The 26,716-nt window shown below is 36.8% G+C and overlaps 2 protein-coding genes across 2 annotated transcripts; both read left to right on the top strand.

Moving 5' to 3' along the window:
* Window positions 1–1,543: 1,543 nt before the first annotated feature.
* LOC124160984 (endocuticle structural glycoprotein SgAbd-2-like) lies at window positions 1,544–7,396 on the top strand. The gene is made up of 3 exons (XM_046537120.1): window positions 1,544–1,606; window positions 4,140–4,354; window positions 7,171–7,396. Exons 1-3 carry the CDS (start codon window positions 1,595–1,597, stop codon window positions 7,370–7,372), a joined length of 429 nt encoding a protein of 142 aa, XP_046393076.1. The 5' UTR covers window positions 1,544–1,594; the 3' UTR covers window positions 7,373–7,396.
* Window positions 7,397–11,771: 4,375 nt separating this feature from the next.
* On the top strand, window positions 11,772–25,960 carry LOC124161385 (endocuticle structural glycoprotein ABD-4-like). Its single transcript, XM_046537701.1, has 4 exons — window positions 11,772–11,843; window positions 19,607–19,737; window positions 22,336–22,617; window positions 25,873–25,960. The coding sequence occupies exons 1-4, from the start codon at window positions 11,772–11,774 to the stop codon at window positions 25,958–25,960; spliced, it is 573 nt and encodes a 190-aa protein (XP_046393657.1).
* The last annotated feature ends 756 nt before the right edge of the window (window positions 25,961–26,716 follow it).

Below are 26,716 nucleotides of genomic sequence, written 5' to 3'. Positions count from 1 at the left end.
GAGTGAGGTATTTGACATAATAAAAAAATGGTGAATGGTAGTGCAGTAAGGACAGAAAGTTATATCATTTATAGATTGAGAGTAATAGAAAAGTAGGGTATACCACTGAAAATGCAGCAAGTAATGAATCTATTCATCCATCCATCCAAAAGATGAAAAATGCCTTTGGCATCTACTTCATCAACAGCAACTCCAACAATAATGACAACATGAGCATCAGAGACTGAGTGTGTATCAAGAGTCCCGAGAAGAAGAAGAATACAAAGGCACATCAATGATGTACAGCAAAGCCAAAATTGCAAAAAAATTAGTAGTATCTTTAAATTTTTCAACCAGAAAAGCATCAGCAGTTTGTAAAGAGCTATTTCAAGATGGGATTAATGTATACCTTCCTTCCTATATAATATATACCTTCATAATCGAGTATTTACTTATCTACTAGTAAAGAAGCCGTTATAGAAGAAAAAATGAACAAAACGCTACATTTAGAAACATTTTAAATTTGTAACATCAATGTACATTACAATCAAAACTAATAATTGCGGACACTACATATTTGAATACTGGAAAAGAATGAAGTTGCAATTCAGTGTTATCTGAAAAGAAACTGGAAAAGCCACAACTCATTGCCTGCCACCACTACGTTCTTGATCGAGGTCTTTCCTTAGTAATGAATAATGAAATATGAGAAAACGAGAATCTCCCAACATTGAATAGCCATTTACTGCGGAACTTGAAAATAATTATGAACAGTTAAAAAAGAATTTCAACACACTACTGAACACTTGAACATAAATCTCTTACTGTTGGGCACATCCAGTGAGGTAACCATAAATCACGTTCTTTCGTGGCAGAAGGCCCGAAACTAGGGAGGGAAAATTTTGAAAAACAGAGTTCTAAGTAGAAGGTTTTAAAATATTCATCGAAGTGAATTTAAAATAATCTTTTGTAAATTCATGATTTTTCAATATTTTTGTTTTCTTTTATGAAGGAAAGCATTTGTGTTTCATATTTTGGTGGTGGGGAGTGGTTCGGAGCCCCTGCACCTTCCTCTTCCCTCTAGCTCCGCCCCTGGACAGATATGTGTTACTACGTAAGTGTTACGAAATTTAAAAATTATAATTCAATTTACCTAAATAAAAACGATTATTTTGCTTTTCCCGTTATTTTGGTAAAAATAGTATTTTGGATTGAAGGTGACCGTTCCAAAAAACTAAATAAAAATAATGTATTTTTCTTTACTTTTGAAGAAAAGTTCATCAATTTATAGCACAGGAGCATGGGATTGCAAAAAAGTCATATCCCTAATGCACACATCCCTATCCTTGCGTAAGCCATCGCAAACATGAAAAGCACGCCAACTCCGCATTCCGGTCCCCTTGAGTCATACCATCCATTGACATACAGCCTTGGCCAACACCAGGACCACCTATACCTTCCACATGTTTGTACAAAGTTTCCTTGTCACGTGACACTCCGTATTTTTGGACACCGTATAAAAGGTGCCCACGGGCATTGATGATCTCGTATTTGAATTTCTTGACGAGGAATATTCTTACATCTCAAGGCACCGAAGGAAATCATCCACACCATCATGAAGGCAGTGGTAAGCAAAACTGGCCCAATAGTCCTAACCACTAACTATATCCAATTCTCAGGCAGGCATCAATATCCTTCCACCCACGGAATTTAAGTCCCTGCATGGCATCAAGTGCTAATCCACTGCGGTGTTATGGTGGGATTTTCCGGGTTAGAAACCCCTTAAGCCCTTAATAGAGGGGCCAAAATGAATAAGGTGCCCTCAATAAACTAATTTTAATAAAAACTCGTCAAATATTACTGCTTTCGATACCTAAAAACAAGGTTTCAGAATCAAAATTTCCAATATATTCTGGGGGAGGACCCCTATTCGGCCGAGGTTGTTTTCCATAAGGGAAAACGCCTTTCCGAGGTAAGGCTTGGAAACCAAGTAAATCTCCACATTTATTATAATGTGTCTATTTTTATTCCTTTTCATTATTTGCTAATTCTCATTTACTAAGCACTTTCCTCTTTTTTCTGTTGTTTGGTAAGACTAGCAAATTTTATTAAATGCTATTGCTCATATTTATCAACGTAAATATTTCTATATACTTAAATGAGCTTTCTTCTGCTTTTTTAACGATAAATACATGATTTTAGAATTTCCTAGAGTACAATTTAAAATATATATACATTATTTTGTACCACTTGAAATTTCATTTGGGAAGCGCCGAATACTTCTCCCACATAATGTGGTCCAAGATCAAACTGTCGGTGATTGAATAAGGATTTTCGTTTTTTGCAATGATGTGTTACTGCCCAAAAGTGAATATTATTCTTTTCAGTGTTACAATCTTGTGACCTTTGGTCTACACAGACATTTTCTAGTTTCAAACGTGTGTGAATGAATTCATATTCAATTCTGCCCACATCTTCTCGCTTCTATTCCCAACAGCGTCCTCGGTGACAAAATGCTCACAGCCCTGAGAATGATGGTCGAGTTGGACATAGGAACGTCAGCAGTAATGCAGTTCCTGGAATGGTGGCGATACCTAAAACACTTTGCTCAAAAAAATCACTGAAAAATGTAAAAATTTGCCAAATAGGAAGGCAAATTTTTTCATTAGTACTTACGAAAGGATATCATTTATCAGATTATATAATACTTCAGTAAACTTTCTGCTATTAAATGTGAGGGAACATCATATCTAATGATCAATTAGATGTCATATTCCCCAAAATTGATAGACATCGTACTACACGTATTTCCACTATCGTACAACCACTATCAGTTAATCGGATGATGATTGTACAACAAGAGAAACACATCTAGTATGCTGTTATCAAAATTTGTTTGCAATACAATATCTTTGTTAATAATTAATCTGCAGCTTCTATAAACGGATCATTTTACCACATTTGCAAACCTCTCAATAATTCCCTTTTTTTTTGCCCTGGGTATTTCCATATACCACTGTAGGGACCAAAAAATTCTGGTAAACCATCCGTTCCATAATCCTCGCTACGCTACTGCCTATGCCAATCATTCTTTTTTATATAGCTGTGTGTAAGTACTTTTCCGCGTAGACAATGATTAATTTGAGTATAAAGAAAAAAATATGAAATATACTTCTGATTAAACGAAATGTATGCTTTTCACATGAGCGGAAATTGACAGCAGTATTCATGGTAAAATAAAAACCAAGTCCTGTTTCACACACTTTTTTTTATGTAGACTAGCTTTAACGAAACAGGACATGGTATTTGCTTCACGATGAATATCTCATCTTTCCACAAAAACGCTCAAATCAGTTGATTTTATTGACAACAAAATATTAAGTATTGGCAAACCGCGAGCTATAAAACGAAATCTCTGGCCACTTGCCACGTAAAATTCGAGCTGGGGTCAGGCAATCTCTGAAAATTATCAGCCACCTTAGGGATTTAAACCCGAGCCCACGGGTTGTAAAGCCAACACTATAGCAGCCAAACTAACTCTATCCCTAATAAAGATTACAATAAATCGAGAATTGACGCATGGAATCAGCTCAACCTTAGCATCAATTTCCTTTGCTGATATTCTCTATTCCTTGATTAATTTTTAAATATATTTTAGTACGAATGATTTGCAAATATGCTAAAAAACTATTTAATTTTTTCACTAATAAAGAGTTACAAAAATAATGAAATTGAAACACTTCATAAGACTACCTTCTCAGTAACCAATGCGATTCATAGCATTTTTTGGAATAAAAAATTTGCTTTTCCCAAATGGAGATAGACATGCTATAATTTCTCGTAGACATTTTCCTCAACAGTCATTTCATCGCAACCATTCTGCTCTTCAGGAAGAAAGGACGCAGATTAAACGATAAAGAGCTAGGATTTTAAACCGCAGGTATTTAAACATATTTAATGACCACCCTTACCCCCTAGCTCAAACCCCCTCCGCTTTCCCACTCACCCATTCAACTGTTCACCCACAACAGCTGCATTAACAGCTTCCCAAGCAACGAGACCAACCACCGCATTTTCAAATTATATACCATAATGTACCTACAAAAGCCAATCTGCTGCTTCCATTTACAGAATGCTTGAACAATCTTTTTTCCCCACAGCTTCTCCTATTGTTCGTCGCCACGGTGGCTAACGCTCTAGTTTTAAAAGGCAGGGTATCTGCAGCCGCACCAGCTCAACCAGGTCAACGCTTCCGTCCCGCAGTCCCTCCACCACTCCCCGTTGCCGGAGCCGCCGTCCGTGGACCTGCACCCAACATTATCCCCATCGTGAGGCAGGCGCAGGATGTAGGTTTCGACGGAACCTTCCAGTACAGGTACACCCTAAAACTTTATGGTGCTATCTTTCGAGTTTTTTGCTATTTCATTTAGGTAAATTAAGCCAAAAATAAGTTTTCTAATACAAAATCCCATCAAAATTAGCAGATATACTGGAATAATAACTTAGGTAGCGCGACTTAGGGCCCCCGCGCACTGGCAACTTTTACAAAGCAACTATTTAGTTGCTTTGAGGAAGTCCCTATGGAACACACGGCAGTTGCGGCAACTAAAAAGTTGCCCGTGCGCGGGGCCACAGTCAATTTCGTGTGTTTCATTTGAACATCCACAAAGCAACTAAATAGTTGCTTTGAAAAAGTTGCCAGTGCGCGGGGGCCCTTAGGGGCAATAAAATCTATATATATAAGAGAAAGTTGAAAATCGTGTTAGTTAGAACACTTATAACTCGAGAACGGCTGCACCGATTTTAGTGACATTAGGCTCTTTGGATTCGTCTCATCCCCGGATAACATATAGGACATCAAAAAATAGGAAAAGGTCAAAAAGAAATTCAACTTTATCTTAGAGATATGTTTTTAGGAGTTGATTGTTAAGACGGTCATAATAATAACATTTTTTTCGTTTTTACTAATGTATTGACTGATCTTTTACAATATTTAAAAAAAATTAATGTTCAAACATGTTAAAATATTGAAGTAATATTAAAATAGTATTAAAATAATTGAATTAGAGGTAAGCTAAGCTCGAATTGAGTTGTCAACAAACACATAACTACCGTGTGTGTAAACAAATCTCCAAGAAATTATTGATTATCAGTAATGTCCGTGTACTCTGCATGAATTCAAATCTTTTAACTTTGTAATAAACGAAGACGAAGTCACCAACTATCTATGTGAATATTTAAAGTCCTTGGACGCACTTGGTTTACCACGGCCCGATTTACAGCTAAAGGTAGGCTCTGTGTTCATGATCTTACAAAACCTAAACCAACAAAAACTATCCAACGGAACGTGTTTGGTTATTAAAAAAACTGATAATGAAAGTGATTCACGTCACTATACTCAAAGGAAAAGTCAAAGATTAGGAAGTTCTCAATCCGAAGATTCCATGATCCCAACTCATATGCCCTTTTGAGCTTAAACGTATTCAATTTCCAATTCGAAATGCATTCGTGATAACGATTAACAAATCGCATGGTCAGTCTTTCAGTTTTTGTGAGGTTTGTTCTCATGTGTCAATGAAAACCCATGATTTTCTCATGGTAAATAATACGTGGTATGTTTACGAGTCGGTAAACCATCCGTTGTGTTTCTTCCTTCGCTTCAAGGGCGCAGCTAGGAATTAAGGATAGGCGCAGCTCATACTGGCGGGTCTCTAGGGTACAGAAAACCCGCCAAGGTAAGCGAGAGGTGTGGGGGCCCTCCCCAGACATTTTTTAGGATAAAAGGTTCAAAATGGTAGGTTTTACGGCTGTGTGAACAGTTAAATATTTTGTGACTCATCCGTCCACATAATATTAATAACCAAATGTTTAAAAAAATGATTCTCTGAGCTTTTGGGGGGGTTTTAATCCCCAAAAACTCCCCGCGCTGCGTCCCTGCTTCGCTTCGCTATTTTTATTTGGCTTCATTCGCTTTATCTTACGCCTGATAACAAAACAAAAACTGTTATTTATCAGAAGGCGCTCGACGCAAGACATTAAATCCGAATATGTAGGGCACACCGTGTTGCGTTTACGCATGCAGCACGTTTACGCAGTGCATTTTTTTCCAAACAGAGATACTATAACTGGCGCGCCTAAAGTCATTTGATACGAATGCTGCTTCATAGGGGCTTTTCTTACACTATTTTGAGCATCAGTCAAGCGTCGGTCTAGCGTTGCGTTAACCTGCCCCGTGAACGAGCCAAGTTTACGCTACGAACTTAGACCTAAAAACATTTTTTTACGGTTAATAACACAAATAGCCAACAACTGAATGCGTATAATTTTTATGTCATCAATATTTTCTCATTTAATTTATAGTAAATCAAATATGATTAAAACGATGCAGCCGCTCTTTATTTATAAATGGTGCTACTAAACTATAAGTTCATTGAATCTTAGGCGGTACGAAGTTCGCCGGGTCAGCTAGTTCAATATAAAAGTTACTTGAGAATAGTAGGTTAAAGTTTTTTTCATTCCTAACACTCGAATATGTGATTTAGATAAGTTTAATATAGTGGAACCCCATCTTAGTTCTATCAATGTTTATAAATCAAATGCGAAAACTTTTCTACCTAGACCAAAACTGAGTTAGCCTCTTTCGAATAAAATGATCAAATTTTTGCTCCGCTGGGAGCAACCTTCATCCACGAAAAGCATTTAGCCGTTTCAAACATGGAAAGAGCATATGTCAGATATCCTTGATAAATCTCAGGCCATCAAAAAGATTTATTTTGCAACACATATTTTAGCAATTACGTGTATACGCAAATATTCCTAACCAATCTCTTATGATACTCATCCCTTGTGAGGTAAAAATCACTCCCCCTCGATCTACTTTTTATATTGATTGCTTTCATAAACGAAGTAGCTTACTGAAATTTTTTGGTTTGTGCATAGCAGAACATTTGCCAAAATTTGCTTGTTTTCTAAATCCGTCAATTTGAAAGCCTGAGTCTCCTTAACTTTTTGCATTAGTGATATAGGCAAATTGTTGACAAGGGTCTACATATTTGTCCTGAAAATTCGGCTATGATATTAAAATTGATAAAAAGGTACTACTTCAGAGAAAACATAAACATTCAAACAAAATAGAATTAGTACCCTAAGAGTAACGCCACGATCTGAGTTGGATATGTATTTTGATTCCAGTTACGAGACCGCCAACGGTATAACTGTGCAGGAAAAGGGATACCTGAAGAATGCTGGCGTCAAGGACCAGGAGGCACAAGTGGTTGAAGGATCCTTCTCATACCCTGGCCCTGATGGCAAACTACTCACCGTCCGATACTACGCTGACGAAACTGGGTTTCACGCCGAAGGAGACCACCTTCCAGTGCCCGTCAAGGCTTAAATATCAGACACGACCGCCCAGCAACTTCAATCAAAAAAGAGAAAATGGATTTCCATCCCTAATGGAGTCTCGAAGAGTGATAAACCCCTTTTAATGATTTCAGTAAGGACTGGAAACATGGAATGAACTAAATGCGAGTCGTCGGAATGCAAGACTAAAGAAGTCGTGGACAATGTGTTCCCGCAACACATCGTTACAATCAAGAGGCGGCGCGAAATTCCTTACGGACACTCCCTTATTATATTATTTTGCGAGTCAAATGATACTGTTCTATGAATAGTATGGACTGATGCCTGCTATTCCCTATATTCTTCACTCATATCCCCCTCCTGCCCCTGTAATACTGTTTTTCAATAAAAATATACTTCTTTATTTAGTATATTTCATTTAATTGTTCGGTAAATATCCTATTCCATGATGCTTTACATTTATACTTAATATCATATGATATTCTATAGGAACACACACATCTAAACCTCTCATCGTACTCATTACGTAATTATTTTCCAGGTGGTTTATCTCGTTATATTAAATTGATACTATTGTTGATTATCATAAAACGATGGTCATAGTTCCGATACTTGTTATCCCAACCGAAAACTATGGAAATTGCAATAATTGCAATGTTAGGTTAGGGGAGTTTGAACTATAATTATTCTTAATTATTACTAGTGATACAGTGGAACTTGGATAACATCAAGGGACCAGATACACGCTTCGAACTGTCTGTCAAAAATTCGTACAAACAAATACGTCAAAAACAATAAAATTCATATTTCCAAACCAAACTCTTTGTTAAATTATAACTCTGGAAATATAAATACTTTGATTAACGCCTATTGTAAGATTAAAGTAATCTTAGAACAGAAGTATTTATTTCATTAAACTGCGAAATAAAGTGAAGAAACATTTTTATTCCAACCTTAAAATGTCCTCAGCAACATCTGAACCTTCTGTGCATCATCAACTTAACTGTAATCGTATAAGTTTAAACAAGATGTCATAGCATAATGGTCAACAATAGATTCATAATTTCCAAAGAGAAAAAATAATGGAATACGTAATTTTTAGATTAACAGAATAATTATACCTTATTATTTTCACCTTAATTTGACACAACAATAATTTGAATGCAAAAAAATATATTAGAATTATCTGTTATTTGTTTAGAAATTTTTAACACCAAATGCTGGGGACCTAGAGAAATAAAAATACATTGAATTAAAAAAGTTCGAATTGTCGTGGTTCCATTGTAGGTAATTATTCTTGTTAAGGTACTTAAATCAAACCCAGGGCATTAATATTTGTGAATACTCAACGTGTCAACTATTGGGGACAAATTATTGGCCATGAATTAAAGAGGTTAATGATATTAACAATTAAGATAAGATCAGGTGAATAAAATATATCCGGCGATCATATGACGTAGGAGAGGTTTTATAATAACAAATACATGTGACAAGAAATAGAGAGTACTATAAAGATAAATGAAGTGACAGAAAAAACACTTAAGATAAGAAAAATGCAAAGGAAATAAATGGATTATATAAAAAAGCAGTTAATAAGGCTTGACATATATCAACGCTCTGGAACATTTTGAGTGATTATATTGCGTGTCACTTCTAGTGACATATGCCCCAATAAGGCTCTTGATACTAGAGAAGCGATATATTCAAGTTTTTGTGGAAATCACTAACTTAGATCAATAATGTACGTTTTAACTAGAAAAATGTTTAAAAAAACACGTATATTTCCATCAAGCTATAAGTGTTTTCATGTTCAAAAGATAATCAATATTTAAAATAACTTTTTTCTGATAAACTTCTGCGCTTCAAAATTAAATTTTATTTTAAAATAAATCTCTCATTTTCGAAGAGATACGTCATACCAACGACTGGAGTGGTATCACCATTTCTTCTCACAATTGTCTCAGGGGAGTTTTGCAAACTAATGCGTTGAGATTAAGATCCTGAGGAGGACTTTAGAATTGGGATCAGTATAACCGATTAAATCAGGCCAGGGCGCAGTGGGCGGAAATCGGAAAAAGCAAGACAAAATTACAAATTGAATTTATTTTAGATATAGACTTTAAACTTTGCAGATATACTCAAAAATGATTACTATTTAAGGATTTGTATTTCATTTGACAAAGATCCCAGCCCTTACTGAGATAAAGAGGCTCAAACGTAAGCAAATTTCCATAGAAACGCCTGTCATCAATTTTCTCTGAAAATCTTCAAAAGTAAGTAGATGGTGAAGTTATAGGTGGATTCGTTCGGAAAAAAAACCACATAATCTGTTGGCAGAGAATATGTTTGCATGGTGTTTTTTCTTTAACATTCCGTAATCTTACTGAATATCATTGATAAATTCTCACTGTGCAGTTACAAAATGGTGGATACTGTTTTTCAACAAAATTTTACATTTAGATAGAGTTTCAAATGGGTTTTCGACAAAGTAATGCGGAGTATTTTATATGAGAGAATTTTTCGAAGAATTCTTGAGGTGCTTATACAGTTATCTTTGAAATACTTTTGTGACGCCGGAAATTACATTGATTTTTCAATCGCGCCGCAGGGTTTGTCTCCGCGCATCGTGAGTTGGATTAGCCGCGACGCGGTAAGGTTATTGAAACTGTATGGGTCTTAACGCTCAGCATTAACCGCTTTTATGTTTAACTTCAATACTCCGATTCTCAAATGGTCTATGGTGAAGACAGTGGAGTTTTCAGCCGAGGTAAATGCACGTTTCATTGAAGTTCATTGTATTTTCTACGTATACGATCGAATACCATGCTTCTATTAAAAGCTTTCAAACCTCGAAAAAGTAAGTTGTTTTCTTGAGACTCATACAAAAAGGCCGATGAGAAATTTACCAGGAGACTCCTGCCTTCTTTACTCTCCAATCCCTTACCCTCAGGATTCTACTGCGAAAACGGTCGTTTTATGACACAACGGAGCGGAGCCTTTGACCTTCTTAACGTGATATTTCCATGAGAACTTCTACCTTTTTAAAAATGTGTATCATACCCTCAGTTCTACTTTGACTTATAGATTACTCATGCCTGTTACACATATATTGCACGTTCTTCCCCGTTTTCTCGTTAGGACATTGGATAACCCAACGTTCTTCAAATTCATTGTTTATATTTAATTTTTACATAGGCTCCTTCCGCCCTTTAATAGAAAATTCCCTCTCTCATTACTACACGACTTGATAATACTGAACTTGGGGAAAAAATCATTCACTCAGAATAATAATATTTACTGCATTATTTATCGCGGAAGCTGAAATTAAGACAAAACCCTGATGCTCTGAAACTTGCATAATGACTTTCTCACAAGACGAATCTTATGGCAATGCCTTAAGAAATGGGCAGAGAATTCTCAAAATTATGAACGATTTTTGTGTCGATGCGAAAACTGGCTCGCTTAATCCAAAACATTTCCAGAATTTGTTATGCATCTCTTTCCCGATACTTCAATGTCAGCCGGTTGGTATAGAATTTTTAAAAAATCTCTTTCTTTCAAATTGATTGTAATAATAAAATTTTACCTTTCGCTTTATGTCACAAAATTCATATTATTTTCTAGGCACTCCCGATATGTGTGAAAAATTCCGATATTTCAACAGATTCAGGCTTCAATTGGTGAAAGTTAGGCATATTTAAATAAATAAAATATCGTAGCACTTTTCCACAAGAATTTTTAATGCGTAAAACGCGTTTCGGCTCACTGAGCCATCAACTGGTAGAAGACTGGTCTTGTACCAGACGATGGCTCAGTGAGGGAAATTCCAGAATGATCCTGGACTTTCGAGATTCTCCACGGAATATAAGTGAAATTCTAATGGTGCAACAAACTGATCCGTGACAATTCCTGGGAATTAAAATACTTGGGTTAACGCGACATATCCCAATTGAACTGAACCCACAAATAATATTAGAAGGTGTAAATGCCTTTGCACATGCAATACCCACTAGCACAGCCACGTCGTAAATAGTTATTCTCTCTCCTGAGTGGTTTCTATGCCATTCGCGGCCATCATCACTATATCATTTTTTCAAAGGGCCCCGAACACATATTTATCTAATGGCTGTAGTTTGTAACAGCAGTGAGTAGGCAAAGTGAACATTATTCCCCCAAATATTTTTGCTAACTCTATCGCATCGAGGGAAATATGTGACTCCTGATTGTTGGAAATTACCAATGCAAGGTTTTATTTCGAACATTTTGTATGCTTGATGAAATGTTTTAAAACCAGTGGAAATAAATGTCATTCAATCAGAATGGTTCGCAGCACCCTCTGATCATATGTGACATATATAGACCATTGAAAGATGATCTTTACTCTAGGGAAGACAGGAAATGGAGGATTTGAATTACCCTGAGCATTTATAATGCAGAACAACGAAACCAAGGATACCCTTTCAGAGGAGGTGACTTCACCCACTCGTTTTTCACCTTTGAAGGTAATCAATCTTCCTTAAATTTGAGAAGTAGTGAAACCACTTTCCTTAAGATTGTATACATTTTCGGCCGAAAATGCGTGTTTCAACTAGAAGCCTGATGGATCGAAAAAATTCACTCACCACCGTTCTGATGAAGCCCATGCCCTTTGCCTGTGAGGTCGCCTCTGTTTTCCAAAGGATAATTAAAGCATTGCCGGCCTCGGTGGCAGCGGGGTAACGTCTTCGCCTGCCAAACAAGAGGTCGCGGGTTCCAGTCCCGCCTGGGTAGATTTCCCCTGTCCAGGGCATGGCTGTTTGTGCACGTTTAATTATTAAATTTTGTTGAATACCCCGATATAAAATGGCCAATATGAGCTGTTCGGTGGTTTGGGAATGTTAAATTGAAATTAAATTAAAATTAAAGGATGTCACTTTATAAAACGGTAAAACCATTATTACTGGCTTATTTTTTCTGATCCAAGACGGGTATTTCCTTTCATTTCTCTGAGCAATCTCAAGTGCTAATTTTTTCGTGAGCATGTAAGGCAGTCTATGGTGAAGTCATGCTGCAGTCTTCAAATATTCTGATAATTGTTCTTTATTTTCTTCTTTAAAAATCTGTGTGAATCATACTTGGATCTGAAGAGTAGTTTCAGTAAGTATCTGCAATGAGGCCAATTCAATTCAATAGAGCAGCATTAAATTGTTAAATTTCTATGATGACTAAAGGGTACATACCTTGATATTGTTGAGTTAGGATTTTTTGGCTTCATAGTTAAAAAAATGTTTCGATTAAGATACATTGAATTTGCTTTCTTCATCACCAATTCGTTTGCTCCAAAAGCTCTTTTCTTTTTCGTTCTCTTACCATTGTTTAAGTAAAAATAAACAAGTAAATGAATGAAATGTTTTCATTTGATTAACGGTAAATTCTTTTTTGTTAGTCCCTGTTTATTACTGTCGTTATTTACTTATAATCAGTGTCAAATTGATTATAACATAATTAATTAAAAGAAATTTGTGTAATATCGAAAATTCTATTTATAATAATAATTTGCAACCAATTATATTACTAAATAATCATATTGCCCCACTTATAAAAATATGCTTCTATGACCCGATATTTTTCCTTTACACAAATTACGTATGTTTGATGAACAGGCCTGTAAAAAAACAGAAAGGACTTTCTCCTCACTGCCTGCAGCTCACCTATTGGGAAGACTAGACTGCTCTGTATACCGAGCACATATATTTATATCAGTAGTGGGGTTCATGCCATGTTGACAAATTGTCACATATGTCTGCTGTCTACCCTAATACTTTCCCTGATCCGGCATTACCTCTGGGTTAACAACATTTACTGATTATTATTCAAAGATAGAAATAAGAGAAATTATTGATTAAAAAATATCTGGGTCCATAATGTTAAAGGCTTTCATGAAAGGAGAAATAAAAAAACTTTTATTGAATCATAAACCCAATCAGTTTCAGGCCATATCAGCCTCTGGAAGAATGTAGTTAAGATTCCCCGCCAAGTCTCCCCATAAATTCGCAAACATCTCATTCCCAATAAGGCATACAAAATCTCATACGTTCAGGGGGGAGGAAAAAGGCTCGAGACTCGGGAGAGAAAATTTTGAAAGGTACTAAGTAGAAGGTTTTAAACTAGTCATATAAATGAATTTCATTGGTCAAAAAAATCTTTTATATATTAATGATTTTTCAGTATTTTGTTTTCTTTTATGAAGGAAAGTATTTGTGTTTTACATATCGGTGGTGGGATCCGGACCACCTTGACCTCCCCCCTCGCTAGGCCACGGCACAGATGTGTGTTACCTTGTAGATGTTACAAAATTGCATATTTATATTTCCATTTGTTATCTAAATAAAAAACTGCTACAAAAAGATTATTTCGCTTTATCCGTTACTTTGTTAAAAAAATGTTTTTGGGGCTGGGTTGACCTTTTTCAAAAACAAAATAGAAAAAATGTATATTTCTTTACTTTTGAAGAAAACTTCATCAATTTATAGCATAGGAACATGGGGTTACAAAAAAGTAATAACCCTAATGCACACCGCCCTATCCCTGTATAAGCCATCGAAAACTTCTCAAGCAACCCAACTCGGCATTTCGGCGCTCTAGAATCATACCCTCCATTGTGATTAGGACAAGGATACATCCTTGACCATAATCATCAGGGCCACCTATACCTTCCAAAAAGTCAGAACAAAGTTTCCGCATCACGTGACAATCCGCATATTTGGACACCGTATAAAAGGTGACCACGGACATTGATGATCTCATATTTGAATACATCGACGACGAATCTTCTTACATTTCCCAGGCACCGAAGGAAGTCATCCACACCATCATGAAGACAGTGGTAAGCAAAACGGGTCCAACAGTCCCAACCACTAACTATATCCAAATCTCACGCAAACATCAATATCACTCCACCCACGGAGTTTAAGTTGCTACATTGCATTAGGTGATAATCAACTACAGCGGCGTGGTGGGATTTTTCGGGTTAGAAACCCCATGAGACGTTAATAGAAGGGTAAAAATTGAATTAGGTGGCCTCAATAAATTAATTTTGATAAATAATTGTTAAATATTACTGCTTTTGATACCTAAAAAACAAGTTTCCAGCACCAAAATTCCCAATATTTTCTGGGGAAGGATCCCTATTCGGCCTATGGTGTTTTCCATAAGAGGGTAAACGCCTTACCGAGGTATGCATGGAAACCCGGTAAACCTCCACATTTATTACTATGTTTCTATTTTGTTCCTTTTCATTATTTGCTAATTCTCATTTACTATGCACTTTCCCCGTTTTTTTCTGTTGCTTGGCAAGACTAACAAATTTTATTTATTGCTAGTGCTCGTATTTATCAACATGAATATTCCTCTATATTAAAATGAGCTTACTTCTGCTTTGTCACCGATAAATACATGATCTTAGTATTTCCTTGAGTACAATTTGAAATTTGTATGCATTATTTTTTACCACTTGAAATTTCATTTGGGAAACGCCGAATACTTCTCCCACATAATGTGGTCCAAGATCAAAGTGTCGGTGATTGGATAAGGATTTAAGTTTTTGGCGATGATGTGTTACTGCCCAAAAGTGAATATTGTTCTTTTAAGTGTAACACTATTGTGACCTTTGGTCTACACAGACATTTTTTAGTTTCAAACGTGTCTCTATGAATACTTATTTTACCCCAGTACTACAACAATTATTTTGTACGTAAAGTTCAACTATTCAGTCATCAACCTAGACCAAATGAGCCTACTCTAGTTGCATTCCTCTGATGGTTTTCGGATTTCCACCGTGATACTCCATGTCTAACGAAGAAAGTTTCGCCAGCTATTCCAGCCTTATCTTCCAGCTATGATTTCTGCACTTCTGCCCTGAGGATGCAGGCGGGATTCATTAGACATGAAACAATGTGGTAGAAATCCAGAAAGAATGAGCATGCTTCTCATCGCGGAAACCTTCGTAATAAGCGTATAAAATCGTATCTGGCTCGATTGTGTGGAATTTCTTAATATCCATGATTAAAAGAGGAGCACAATGGTAATATCCACACTTTTAATATTACAACTCAGCACCGACCATGGTTTCAACACATAAGTGTCATTATAAAGGTGAAAAATTCAGTACTCTCTCTACCCAGGCCAAGGTAGGAGGTGAGGACATATGGAATTGGTGTGGGGGAGTGGGAGGGGAAACGGTTTTTGGTGAACAAGTGAGTGAAGGACGAAAACATACATCAAATGGATCGGAGTGTAGGTCAGGGTTTTGACGTCATAGGAATGCTTAGCAAAGGTGAGTCCTTACAAAATAAAACATCATTAAAAGTCCATCCGGGCTATTGGCAATTTCGAATTTTTCCATAAAATCTAGTTTAAGCCCTTTGTCAATACAATGTTAAATATGTACGTCAAAATTGCTAAAATGGTTACAGAGGCATAAATGATTAGCGAAACAAGATATCCCGACATTGTATATAAAACTTCTTCTATGTTCCTTCACTCTGTCTTTGAATTTTCTTCCAGTATGACCAACATAACAAATTCCACAATCGTCACATTTTAATTTATACACTCCACTTTTGTCCATACGATCGTAATGTCCTTAGAATTAAATAAAATCTTGTCAAGTGTCATAGGGTTATAAAATGAAACATTGAAATTTTTTTTAGGGAAGACATTCTGGAGTTTATAGGAAATGTTTTTAATGAACGGTGGATTGACCCAGCGGGTAATTTTTGTCGGGGCTATACACTTACACAGTAGGCCGGCCCTTATTTTTCAGAATTGCGAAAAGTTATGTTTTCCTGGTCTCAAAATGATCCAAATGGTGTTCATATTCACGTGTTAAAATTTGGTTACTTTAAAATAACGGCAACCCGTGCCCCAAGGGCCCTAAGTACTAAGGACCCTCAATTGAGTTTTTTGGGGCTGAAAAAGCACTATTTCTACGTAAAACGTAAAAGTAAAGTCCTTCAGGGCCGATTTTCCGTTTGTTTTAACCTATCTCTAAGCGTTTAGGAGATATCGTCCGTCGTAATGCAATCCCCCCCTAGGGCGCCACCCCGCACCGCGGCACTGCTGAGGTATGTACCGCACCACTTACTAGAGACTTCCCCTCAACCCCCTCCCCTCCCTCGGCAAATACTTTGCTCCTAATTTCAAGATCTAGCCTCTGAAGAAATGTGCTTACCTTAGAAATAACTTAATTGCCATAACAATACAAGAGATCAATTTATTTTCACTCTGTCCATGAATTTCGGTACATTAACCAAAATAAAATAGATTTTCATTGTATTTCTAATTTTTCACTGGCATCCTATATTTGGCAATGAGTGTGCCTTTCCGCACGTAAGGGTTGTATTTCGATGAAAAGTCACACTTAGTAATAAATTTTGAAAGCTCTCTTCCTTCAACGTGACTGCCTAAAAATCTTGAATTAGTTTCACTCCTCTCGCTGCACTATCATTTCCCACTTGATGACCCCGAATAATTTGCTAATCGTTCTTGTATGTTCATCCCATTCTCGCATGTTCACATCAAAGAATGCAATGCATATTTACAATACATTAAATAGATTTCTCGAATTAGTGGTGACAAAATTTGGTATAGATACCTTAGCCATGTCTTTACTTTTATAAAATGCTTTCTTCGGTGGATCATATTTTCCTACACAAGACCACATACGGCGTATCACGTTTTTTTCACACCTAGAAATGGATCCGTCAAAGAATGACAGGCCTACCAACTCCTCACTCATGTACCACAAGTGGTTTGAAAACCTCTTTTGTGCTGCTTTCGCTATGTCTAGGTTAACACTTTCGTAATTAACAAGTCTTTGTAGGAACTGCGGGACACTGAATGGAGCTAATGCAACAAAAGGAGCGGAGAACCACATCTTTTCATTTCTTCTTAAATATATTGAAATATATTCCACCAATAACTGCATTTCGTGCTCCTCTTTGATTGCGTAAAATTTTTACCTCTTCAGCCCTAGCACATTTATCCGAGAGATTAACTGCACTTTCCTCCTCGCGCGTAAAAAATTCAATGGTACCGCTCCTTGCAATTTCAAACAAATAATCAAGTTTTGTTACGAAAGATTCTATTCTCTTCATATCCACTGTAGTTCGCGCTCTCTTTATGCCGTTGCACGTTCATCCATTCTTTGCGTCATTTTTCTAACTTTTCAATCGCCTTATTTTCCGTAACAACCGGAATTCTAGTTTTATACTATGGATGAGACGCATTTCTCACGGTTTTTCTCGCACTAATGTAAGTCTTACAAATTTCGAACCCATTAGTTGATAGAGAAAACACATAGTACTTCTCTCACTGTCGGTAAATTTGAGCTGAGTATTTCTTCCCTTTCTTTTCCAACCAGTTCAATGCTTGGATTTAGTCTTGATTACATACCTTTCCTTGTTGGTCTAATCTTAAAATGAACGTCACGTTCATAATAAAGTATTTATTTCACCACTTTTCTCCTTACACCCTAAAAAACTTAGCACTTCCTATCCTTTGCACACTATACACAAGAACTATCTCTATCTATCCACAGTGATTTACGTCCGTGAACTGACTGCCTCGTTTCTTCTTCCTTGAATATTTCTATCTACTGTTGGAGCCCTGGAAGCCCTGCTCATTCCCTTCATTCCTTTAATATTCATAGACACATTTCTATCACATGTTTATAATATTTTGTACATAAAAAGCACTTTGAAACAAAGCCTGCTGGAATGGTTCGCAGCCGTTTGGCGGCAAAAAATCAAGGTTTAAGGGGTCGGTACCCAGTACATAGGACGGCGTTGAAGGGTTAAAATTGACATTAAAGGCTTTAACAACATTAATCATGACACGAGGAACAACCTATTCAAAACTGTACCACTAGCATGTAAATATTGTCATCAGGAGCAAAGTAATTGCCGAGGGAGGGGAGGGGGTTGAGGTGTAAGTGGTGCGGGACATACCTCAGCGGTGCCGCGGTGCGGGGTGGCGCCCTAGGGGGGATTGCATTACGACGGACGATATCTCCTAAACGCTTAGAGATAGGTTAAAACAAACGGAAAATCGGTCCTGAAGGCCTTTAATTTTACGTTTTACATAGTAATAGTGCTTTTTCAGCCCAAAAAAACTCAATAGAGGGTCCTTAGTACTTAGGGCCCTTGGGGCACGGGTTGCCGTTATTTTAAAGTAACCAAATTTTAACACGTGAATATGAACACCATTTGGATCATTTTGAGACCAGGAAAACATAACTTTTCGCAATTCTGAAAAAAAAGGGCCGGCATAATACACAGTGAAGTCAGTAACTTTGTGCATCTCTTAGAGCGATAGCGTTTCAACATCTTGTCATTTCTTCCTGCTATGGTTTTTATAATTTGGAGTTCATTATTGAAGTTGTGGACTGTCATAGGAATATTCATTAGGCGGTGGATCATACATCTCAATGAAGCTAACTTATGTGTGAGATGATGAGAAGAATCCACAGGAATAATGACATCGGTAAAGGTTTCTTTTCTATATACATGGATAGATCATGCTTACCACCTTTTATAGAAACATTTAAATCTAAGAAATTTATATTGTCCCCACGTAAATTAGTCGTAAATTTAATATTATTGTAGATGCAATTTAAAAGATTGTTACAATTATTTAATTGGCGTGATGAGCCCGTCCATAAACATAAAATATCGTCTACATATCTAAACCAATAGAGTACATTAGTCAAAAGGGGGTTACCAGAGCTGAATAGTTTATCTACCCTTACAACTGTCTATCTACGATTGTTTTCATCAAGTCATCATATCTCATAATGTGGCTCACTAGTAACCCCTTGTGCTTGAGGTTTTTAACATCTACCCATCACCGTGAAAATGGTACGGTGAAACGAAATCACCGAAAGTTTTTATTTCTTTAACTCCTACGATAAAGGATTTACGCCAAGTCACACCCGCTGATATTAGTTTTACCAATGTTTATGAAGGCTTCCGAGTAGTGGTTTAGCAGGCGAAGATAAGACTGTAGGTTGTCCTTCGCATAATGAAATGATTCAAACCCGAAGATACCTGCTAAGAAGCCGGCAAAACGGTTGTCTGGTTATGCATCGAAGCGGAACCCGGAAGGATGTCTACGCCTCATTTTACGAATATTTATGCTTTTCCATGTAATATACTTGTGTGTAAATACTAGAGCCAATCTACAGCTTCCATTTATAGAATGCTTTACCATTCTTCTCTTCCCACAGCTTCTTCTTTTGTTCGTCGGCACGGTGGCTAACGCTCGGCTTATCAGGGGCAGGGGAGACTCCCCAACCCAATCCATCGCCATCGTGAGGCAGTCCAAGGAGATGGGCTTCGATGGGTCCTACCAGTACAGGTACACCCTGAAATTTTATGGTGCTATCTTTCGAGTTATTTGCTATATTAATTAGGTAAATTAAGCCAAAAATAAGTTTTCTAATAGAAAATCCAATCAAAGTTAGCAGAACTACTGAAATAATAGCTTAAGTAGCGCTACTTTTACTTGAGAATAGAAGTTTAAAGTTTTTCTCATAGCTAACACATGAATATATAATTTAGGTAAAATAAACTTAGTTGAATCGTATCTAAGTTGTATCAATGTTTATAATGCAAAAAAGAAAGCTTTTCCACCTTGACCACACACTGAGTTAACCTCTGTCGAATTAAATAGTCATATGTTGCTCCGCTGGGTGCATTCTTCATCCACGATAAGCATTCAGCTGTTTCAAAATCTGAAAGAGCAAATGTCAGATTTCCTTGATTAAGCTCAAGCCATCAAAAAGCTTCCTTTTTCAATAAATATTTTAGCATTTAGGTATGTTAGTAAACATTCCTAACTTATCTCTTATGATACTTATCCCTTGTGAGGTAAAAATCACTCCTCCTTGATCAATTTATATAATTTATTTTTTATTTATTAATATAATTTATAATCAATATTGATTGCTTTGATAAACGAAGTAGCAAACTGGAATTTTCAGTATGTATATAGCAGAATATTTGCCTACACATGCTTGTTTTTAAAATACGTAAATTTGAAAGCCTGAGTCTCCTTAACTTAGTGTGCCGCTACTCACGCGCTGTAACCCGTCATCGCTAAACATTTAAAAAAGACTCGTATATACGTAAATCTGGGACTTCGTTCGAATTTTAGCCGAAATCCGGAGGTCCTGATTTCATCGGTTATGTTAACCCAAATTATAAATTCCTCCTAAGGATTTTTATCTCAACGCTAAATTTTGCAAAACCCATCCGGGACAATTGTGAGCACCATTGATGATGGCATTCCAGTCGTTGGTAAGACAGTTCTGTTCGAAAATGGGTGATTTATTTTAAAATAAAATTTAAATTTGAAGTTCAAAAATTCATAAGAAAAAGGCAATTTTAAATATTGATTACCAGGGTTAAAAAAGAAGCACTTAAAGCTGTTCGAAAATAAATGATTTTGTTAAACCATTGTTCCGCTTTACACATACAGTATTGATCTTAAGTGATTTTTACGAAAACAGAAATATTTCGTTTCTCTAGTAGCACGAGCCATGTTGGGGCACACATGTCTCTAGCGCTCACACGCAATATAATCCCTCAAAATATTCCATAGAATTGGTAAAGGTCAAACAAGATGAACTGCCTTTATTTTTAATTATTCCCTTTATTACCCTTGAATTTTCTCATACAAAATCTTTATTCTGTCTTTTCATCTTACTATATCATTCCCTCTCTTTTTTGTCACTTTTATTAGAAATTATAAGCTTCTAATTCTGTCATACGGTTCTGGACATGTTTTATCGACAAAGTTAGAGGCTTTATAAATACAAGTGACAAAAAAGAAAGGGAATGATATAGATAGATGAAAAGACAGAATAAAGATTTTAGATGAGAAAAATTATGGTAAACCTCTTTCAATGATTTCACTAAGGACTGGACACATGGAATGAACTACATGCAAGTTGTCGGAATGGTAGGCTTAAGAAGTCGTCGACAATGTGTTCCCACAACACATCGTGACAATCAACAGGCAGCGCGAAATTCCTTACGGACACTCGCTTATTATTTAATTTTGTGAGTCAAATGATACTGTTCTATGAATAGTATGGACTTATGCCTGCTATACCCTATCTTCTTCACTCCACTCCCCCTCATGCCCCCTCTAACACTTTTTTTCAGTAAAAATATACTTTTTTTTATTTAATATATTTCATTGATATAAACAATTAAATACAAATTGTAGAATCTAAAGAAAAATTCAACTTTATGCCGTAAGTAAGCGTTATATTTGGCGTTAAAATTTCAAGGCCGTAAATAAATTCACTGTCTATCGCAAGGCATACTGAAGAGTCAAAAAACGGAGTATTTATTTAAAGCTTTGATTCCCAATAAAATACTAGCTTTTCATAGTGTTCAAACAGTTTGTCCAATATGAACAAGGTTTTATCACATAATATTTTCTTCAATGTATTTCTCTGGATACGGATTCATATTAAGTATTAAATAACGTCAATTTTGAATTTCGCCATTACGACTATTAAACCGATATATTTTCCAATAAGTAAACTAACTAACATGTAAATTATCAGAAGAATATACAATGCCATTCAAAAAAGTATTTTCATCAATCAAAGGAAATAGAAAAACTTCATTTCCTTTACAACCCTCGACTTCAAATTTCAGATAATCGTAAAGACTTCCTGGATATATCCTACGGAAATAACCGCATAATAATCCGTGGCCCAATATCCCATACTTACTACACCACTAAGCTCCATCTATGACGGTAAATGAGGATATAAGATTAGACACTCGTGGACGCATTGGAATCATTTATTTCAAAATTCCATCGCGTCTTGATGATTACTTCGCCGTGGATGCGATTGAATTAGATTTATAACAAGCTCAACAGCATAATTTTCATAATTGGCATAATTTTTGACCCCCCTAAATATGATCCCTTCAGCTATGAGACAGCAAACGGCATCCGAGCTGAGGAGACCGGAGAAGTCCGCCCCAACCCCAACCCACAACCAAAGGACGGCGAGGGAGCAGCCAACATCGTCGTCTCCCGTGGATCCTTCTCTTACACCGCCCCTGATGGCACCCCCATCACGCTGACGTACATCGCCGACGAGAACGGATTCCAGCCCCAGGGTGACCACCTCCCCACCCCCCCACCCATCCCCGCTGCCATCCAGAGGGCGCTGGACTACATCGCATCCCTCCCTCCCCAGAAGAACCGCAAGTAAGCCGCTCGATAGGACGCCGAACCACGACCCCCACCGCCAAGACCCCCAAATAAGGTAAGCCTGCCGCAGGATAATGGGGGGACTCAATTGTGGGACAATTAAGGACCAATGTCAACCTCATCTCGCTGAAATCTATTCAAATAGTTTTCAATTTCACATTAATCATAAGGTTATGGGAATTTGTTGAACCAACAGCTCGGAGAGTGGAAAGAAAGGCTTCTTATTATTTGGGGTAAGACCCTTCCGAATATAAAAGTAAACCTTGCGTCCCAAAAATTAGAAAACCCTGACCAAACCCTCTCCTTTCTTGCATGGAACTTCCCCAAAAAGTCCCGGTATACTTAAAATATGTTGGAGTGAACAAATTTGCTAGTAGAAGAAGTAAAAGGAGCTGTGATTAAGAAAAAAGTTATATGCAGGGTATTTAAGGCATATCAATTTGCTATAATCGAAAACAAAACACGTAAATATATAGAGATTTTCAGAGCGTAAGGCTCTATTGCCCGATGATTCGTATTTGTTAGGTGAAGCTGGCTAAGTAGTAGATGTTATAAAACTCTTATTCTTACCACATGTGATATGGGCATCAACGAAACCTCTCAGTACACGTAAACCCTGAATTCCGAGTTATATGTTGTATTATTTTGTTAAATTATGCCAAAATGAGTTTGATAGAAGAAAAACCAATCAAAATTAGAAGATCAATATACATTATTGCTTATGAAACCGTACTTCAGTGTCAAGGCAGCTTAACTTGCGATTTTATTAAGATTAGGCAGAAAGCTTTTTGCCATGCCTAAAGGCCTGTTTATATGGTACATTAAGACGTACGGGTTAATGTCTAAACGTATGAACGCGAGAATGACCGCCAAAATGCACGGTGTAACCACCGAACTTGTGCAAATGCATGCATAGAAAATAGAACCTGTTCTAATTTAGTTCATGCATTCGTACATGCTCCGTTCCCGTCCACAAAAATTATTCATACAAGCAGGTATTAACTCGTACGTGTTAATGCATCGTGTAAAGAGGCCTTAACATACACGAAAATGTGATTTATAAAAATTTATTTGCAGGGTGTCAAACACTATTTACTTTGCTATAGCCGCGAAACAAATATATAACTATTTAGGTATCTGCAGAGCATACAGGTATCCTGCCCTATGATTGATATTAGCTAGGTGAAAGTAGCTTAGTAGTAGAAAATAAAAATCTCTCAATGTTACCATATGTGATGAGGGTCGACGGATCCTTCCAGTAAAGGAAAGCTCTGAAAATTTATCACGCTATCTTCCGAGTTATTTGATATTTTAATTTGCCAAATTAAGCCAACTTTGTTGATTAAGTCAAAATGTTAAGTTAAGCTAAAAGAAAATCCCATCATAGTTAGCAGCAAAACTGAAATAATTTTAATGCAATACTTCTTTAGTGGCAAGGAAACAATTCTGAAAATCATTAGGAACAAAAGTTTTTCTGTCGTGCGTAATCAACACAGACTGCTAATTATAAAAAAATTAAATGTTGGCTGCGTAAGGCATATCACTCGGGTATAACCGAAAACCAAATACACATGGACATGTTAAGAGAAAGTTCAATTGCCATATGGTTGGTATTAATTGAAAGGTGTCTATGAAGTGGAAGTTAGAAATAAAATAGTTTTACCGCATGAAAACAAAGTAACTTTGGGAAGAAACTAAACCGCAATGAAGTCTGTATTTAGCTTTAGAGCAACGAGCTTAATTTCACAGCAGAAATTATTTTTATTAAAATACACTACCGAGTAGGTTTGCAAGGAGCTTCGACTTCACTCTTCAATTAAAAATAATGCTTTCCACCTTTCACTCTACCTAAAAATCCTGTTATCATCCTTCCTTGCCCTCGTTTACCTAATATTCTACCCTCTGACAAGCTGTTTTCAACAAGACCTCCCCGCTAAGTATGCCATTAATCCCTTCCTTCTGTATTCTCCGTATCTCATCTATAAGCTGCCACTCCCAACCCACCATTTCCAGCACTACTTTGTTCCTCCTCGTTTCCATCCACTTCACATTCCCCATTCTTCGCCATTAAAACATCTCGAATGCACAAGGCTTCTATCGTCCTCTGTCCTAGGTGTCCACGTTTCCACATCGTAAACTGCTGTACTCCAGATCAAAATCTTCACTAGCCTTTTTTTAAAACTCTTACATAACGATTCTTTCATAAGCTCCTTCCTGTTCATGAACACTTCCTTTCGTAACGCAATTCTATTCTTGATGTCCTTACTGCTGTATCCTTTTACCTCTTTTTTTGCTGTCCAATTTTGCTCCCCAAATAGTAGAATTCAACAAATATTATCATGTTAAATTATTCAGTGTCTGATAAAATTAGTACAAAGTAGTTTTCTATTCTCTTTGGTGTTAGGTAAAAGATGGCTACTAACTAATTTACCAACTGAATATTGCAAAAATATCATAGTATGCATTTCAAACTTGCCATTAAGTGGTAAATGTGAGAAAGAGGAAAGAGGGAATAAAGCGCGTCAAAATGGTTATCAAACAGAACACAATGATTAGGGCACAGGAATAAACCTCGATAACGGAGTAAACCAATTTACTATGAAGTACGGCAGAAATGACAAAAAATATGAGTTTACTACATTGACCACAAATTTAGTAGTCCTACGTCACATTAAATAAGCACATGTTCATATCCGCTAGGCACATTCCTCATCCGCAATTCGCATCATACCATTTCGAATACTGAAGAAGGCCTGCGCCGGATAACCTTGACAAATCCCCACCCATGAAATTATTCTTTCTCCACACATATACAAGAATTTAAAAATTCTAAAATTCCATCCAATTTGGATCCAACTCTTATCACATTATCCCTCACGTACAAAAATTACTCCCCATCGAAACACCACTTTACTTGAAACTTTTTTTACCTTCAATACATGAAGTACGACACTGAAATTTTTAGATATAGTTAAGTAAAACTATTTCCAACATAAGCCTGCTTTTAAAGTTCGTAAATTTTGTGATTTGGGTTTTCTTGAAATTTTACATTTAAGATGCACGGATATACTATTGACTTGGATCTAATTATAATTAAATGTCTTCCAAATTTGAAACTGATATAGGAGGAAGTGTTACAAAAATATTAATTACAGAAAAAAAAATATATCTTCAGTCAATCGAGACTGATTGGTTGCCTTAGTGAACATTGAACACGCCACGATCTCAAATTCATTTGTATTTTAATTCCAGTTACGAGACAGCCGATGGAATCACGATGCGGGATAATGGATACCTGAAGAATGATGGCGTTAAGAGTCAGGAGGCGCAAAACAGTTGAAGGATTCTCCTCAAACCCTGGCTCTAATAGCAAACTCCTTACCGTGCATTCCTACGCTGACGAAAATGGGTTCCATGCCAAAGGAGACCACCTGCCAACACCCGTCAAGGCTTAAACATCAGCCAAGATCGACCAACAACTTCAATCAAAAATGAAAAAATCGATTTCCATCCATAATGGTGTCTCGAAGAGCGATAAACCTCTTCCGATGATTTCAGTAAGGACTGGAAACATGGAATTAGCTAAATGCGTGTCGTCAGAATGCTACGCTTAAGGAATCGTCGACAATGTGTTCTCGCTACTCAATGCTGCAGTCAAGAGACGACACAAAAATCCTTGTAAACACTCTCTTATTATTTAATTTTGTGAGTCAAATGATACTGTTCTATGAATAGTATGGACTGAGGCCTCCTATGCCCTACCTTTTTCACTCCCACCTGCCCCATGTACCTAATACCCTTTTTCAATAAAAATATATTTTTTTATTTAATAGTTTTCATTCTCTCATAGGATCTTTCTCTTACCCTGGCCCTGATGGCAAACTCCTCACCGTCCCTCACTTCGCTGACGAAATGGGTTCCACGCCGAAGGAGACCACCTACCAATACCCGTCAAGGCTTAAAAATCAGCCACGGTCACCCAGCAGCTTAAATCAAAAACGAGAGAACTGATTTTTATCCCCATCCACCAACCAACGTTAACTGTATAGGTACATTTTGAGTATGCTTCTTCACAAAAGAGAGGCTTTGACTTAAG

Source organism: Ischnura elegans, chromosome 6 (genome assembly GCF_921293095.1).
Source record: "Ischnura elegans chromosome 6, ioIscEleg1.1, whole genome shotgun sequence".
Lineage (NCBI taxonomy): Eukaryota > Metazoa > Arthropoda > Insecta > Odonata > Coenagrionidae > Ischnura > Ischnura elegans.
This window is presented reverse-complemented; position numbering and strand designations above follow the sequence as displayed.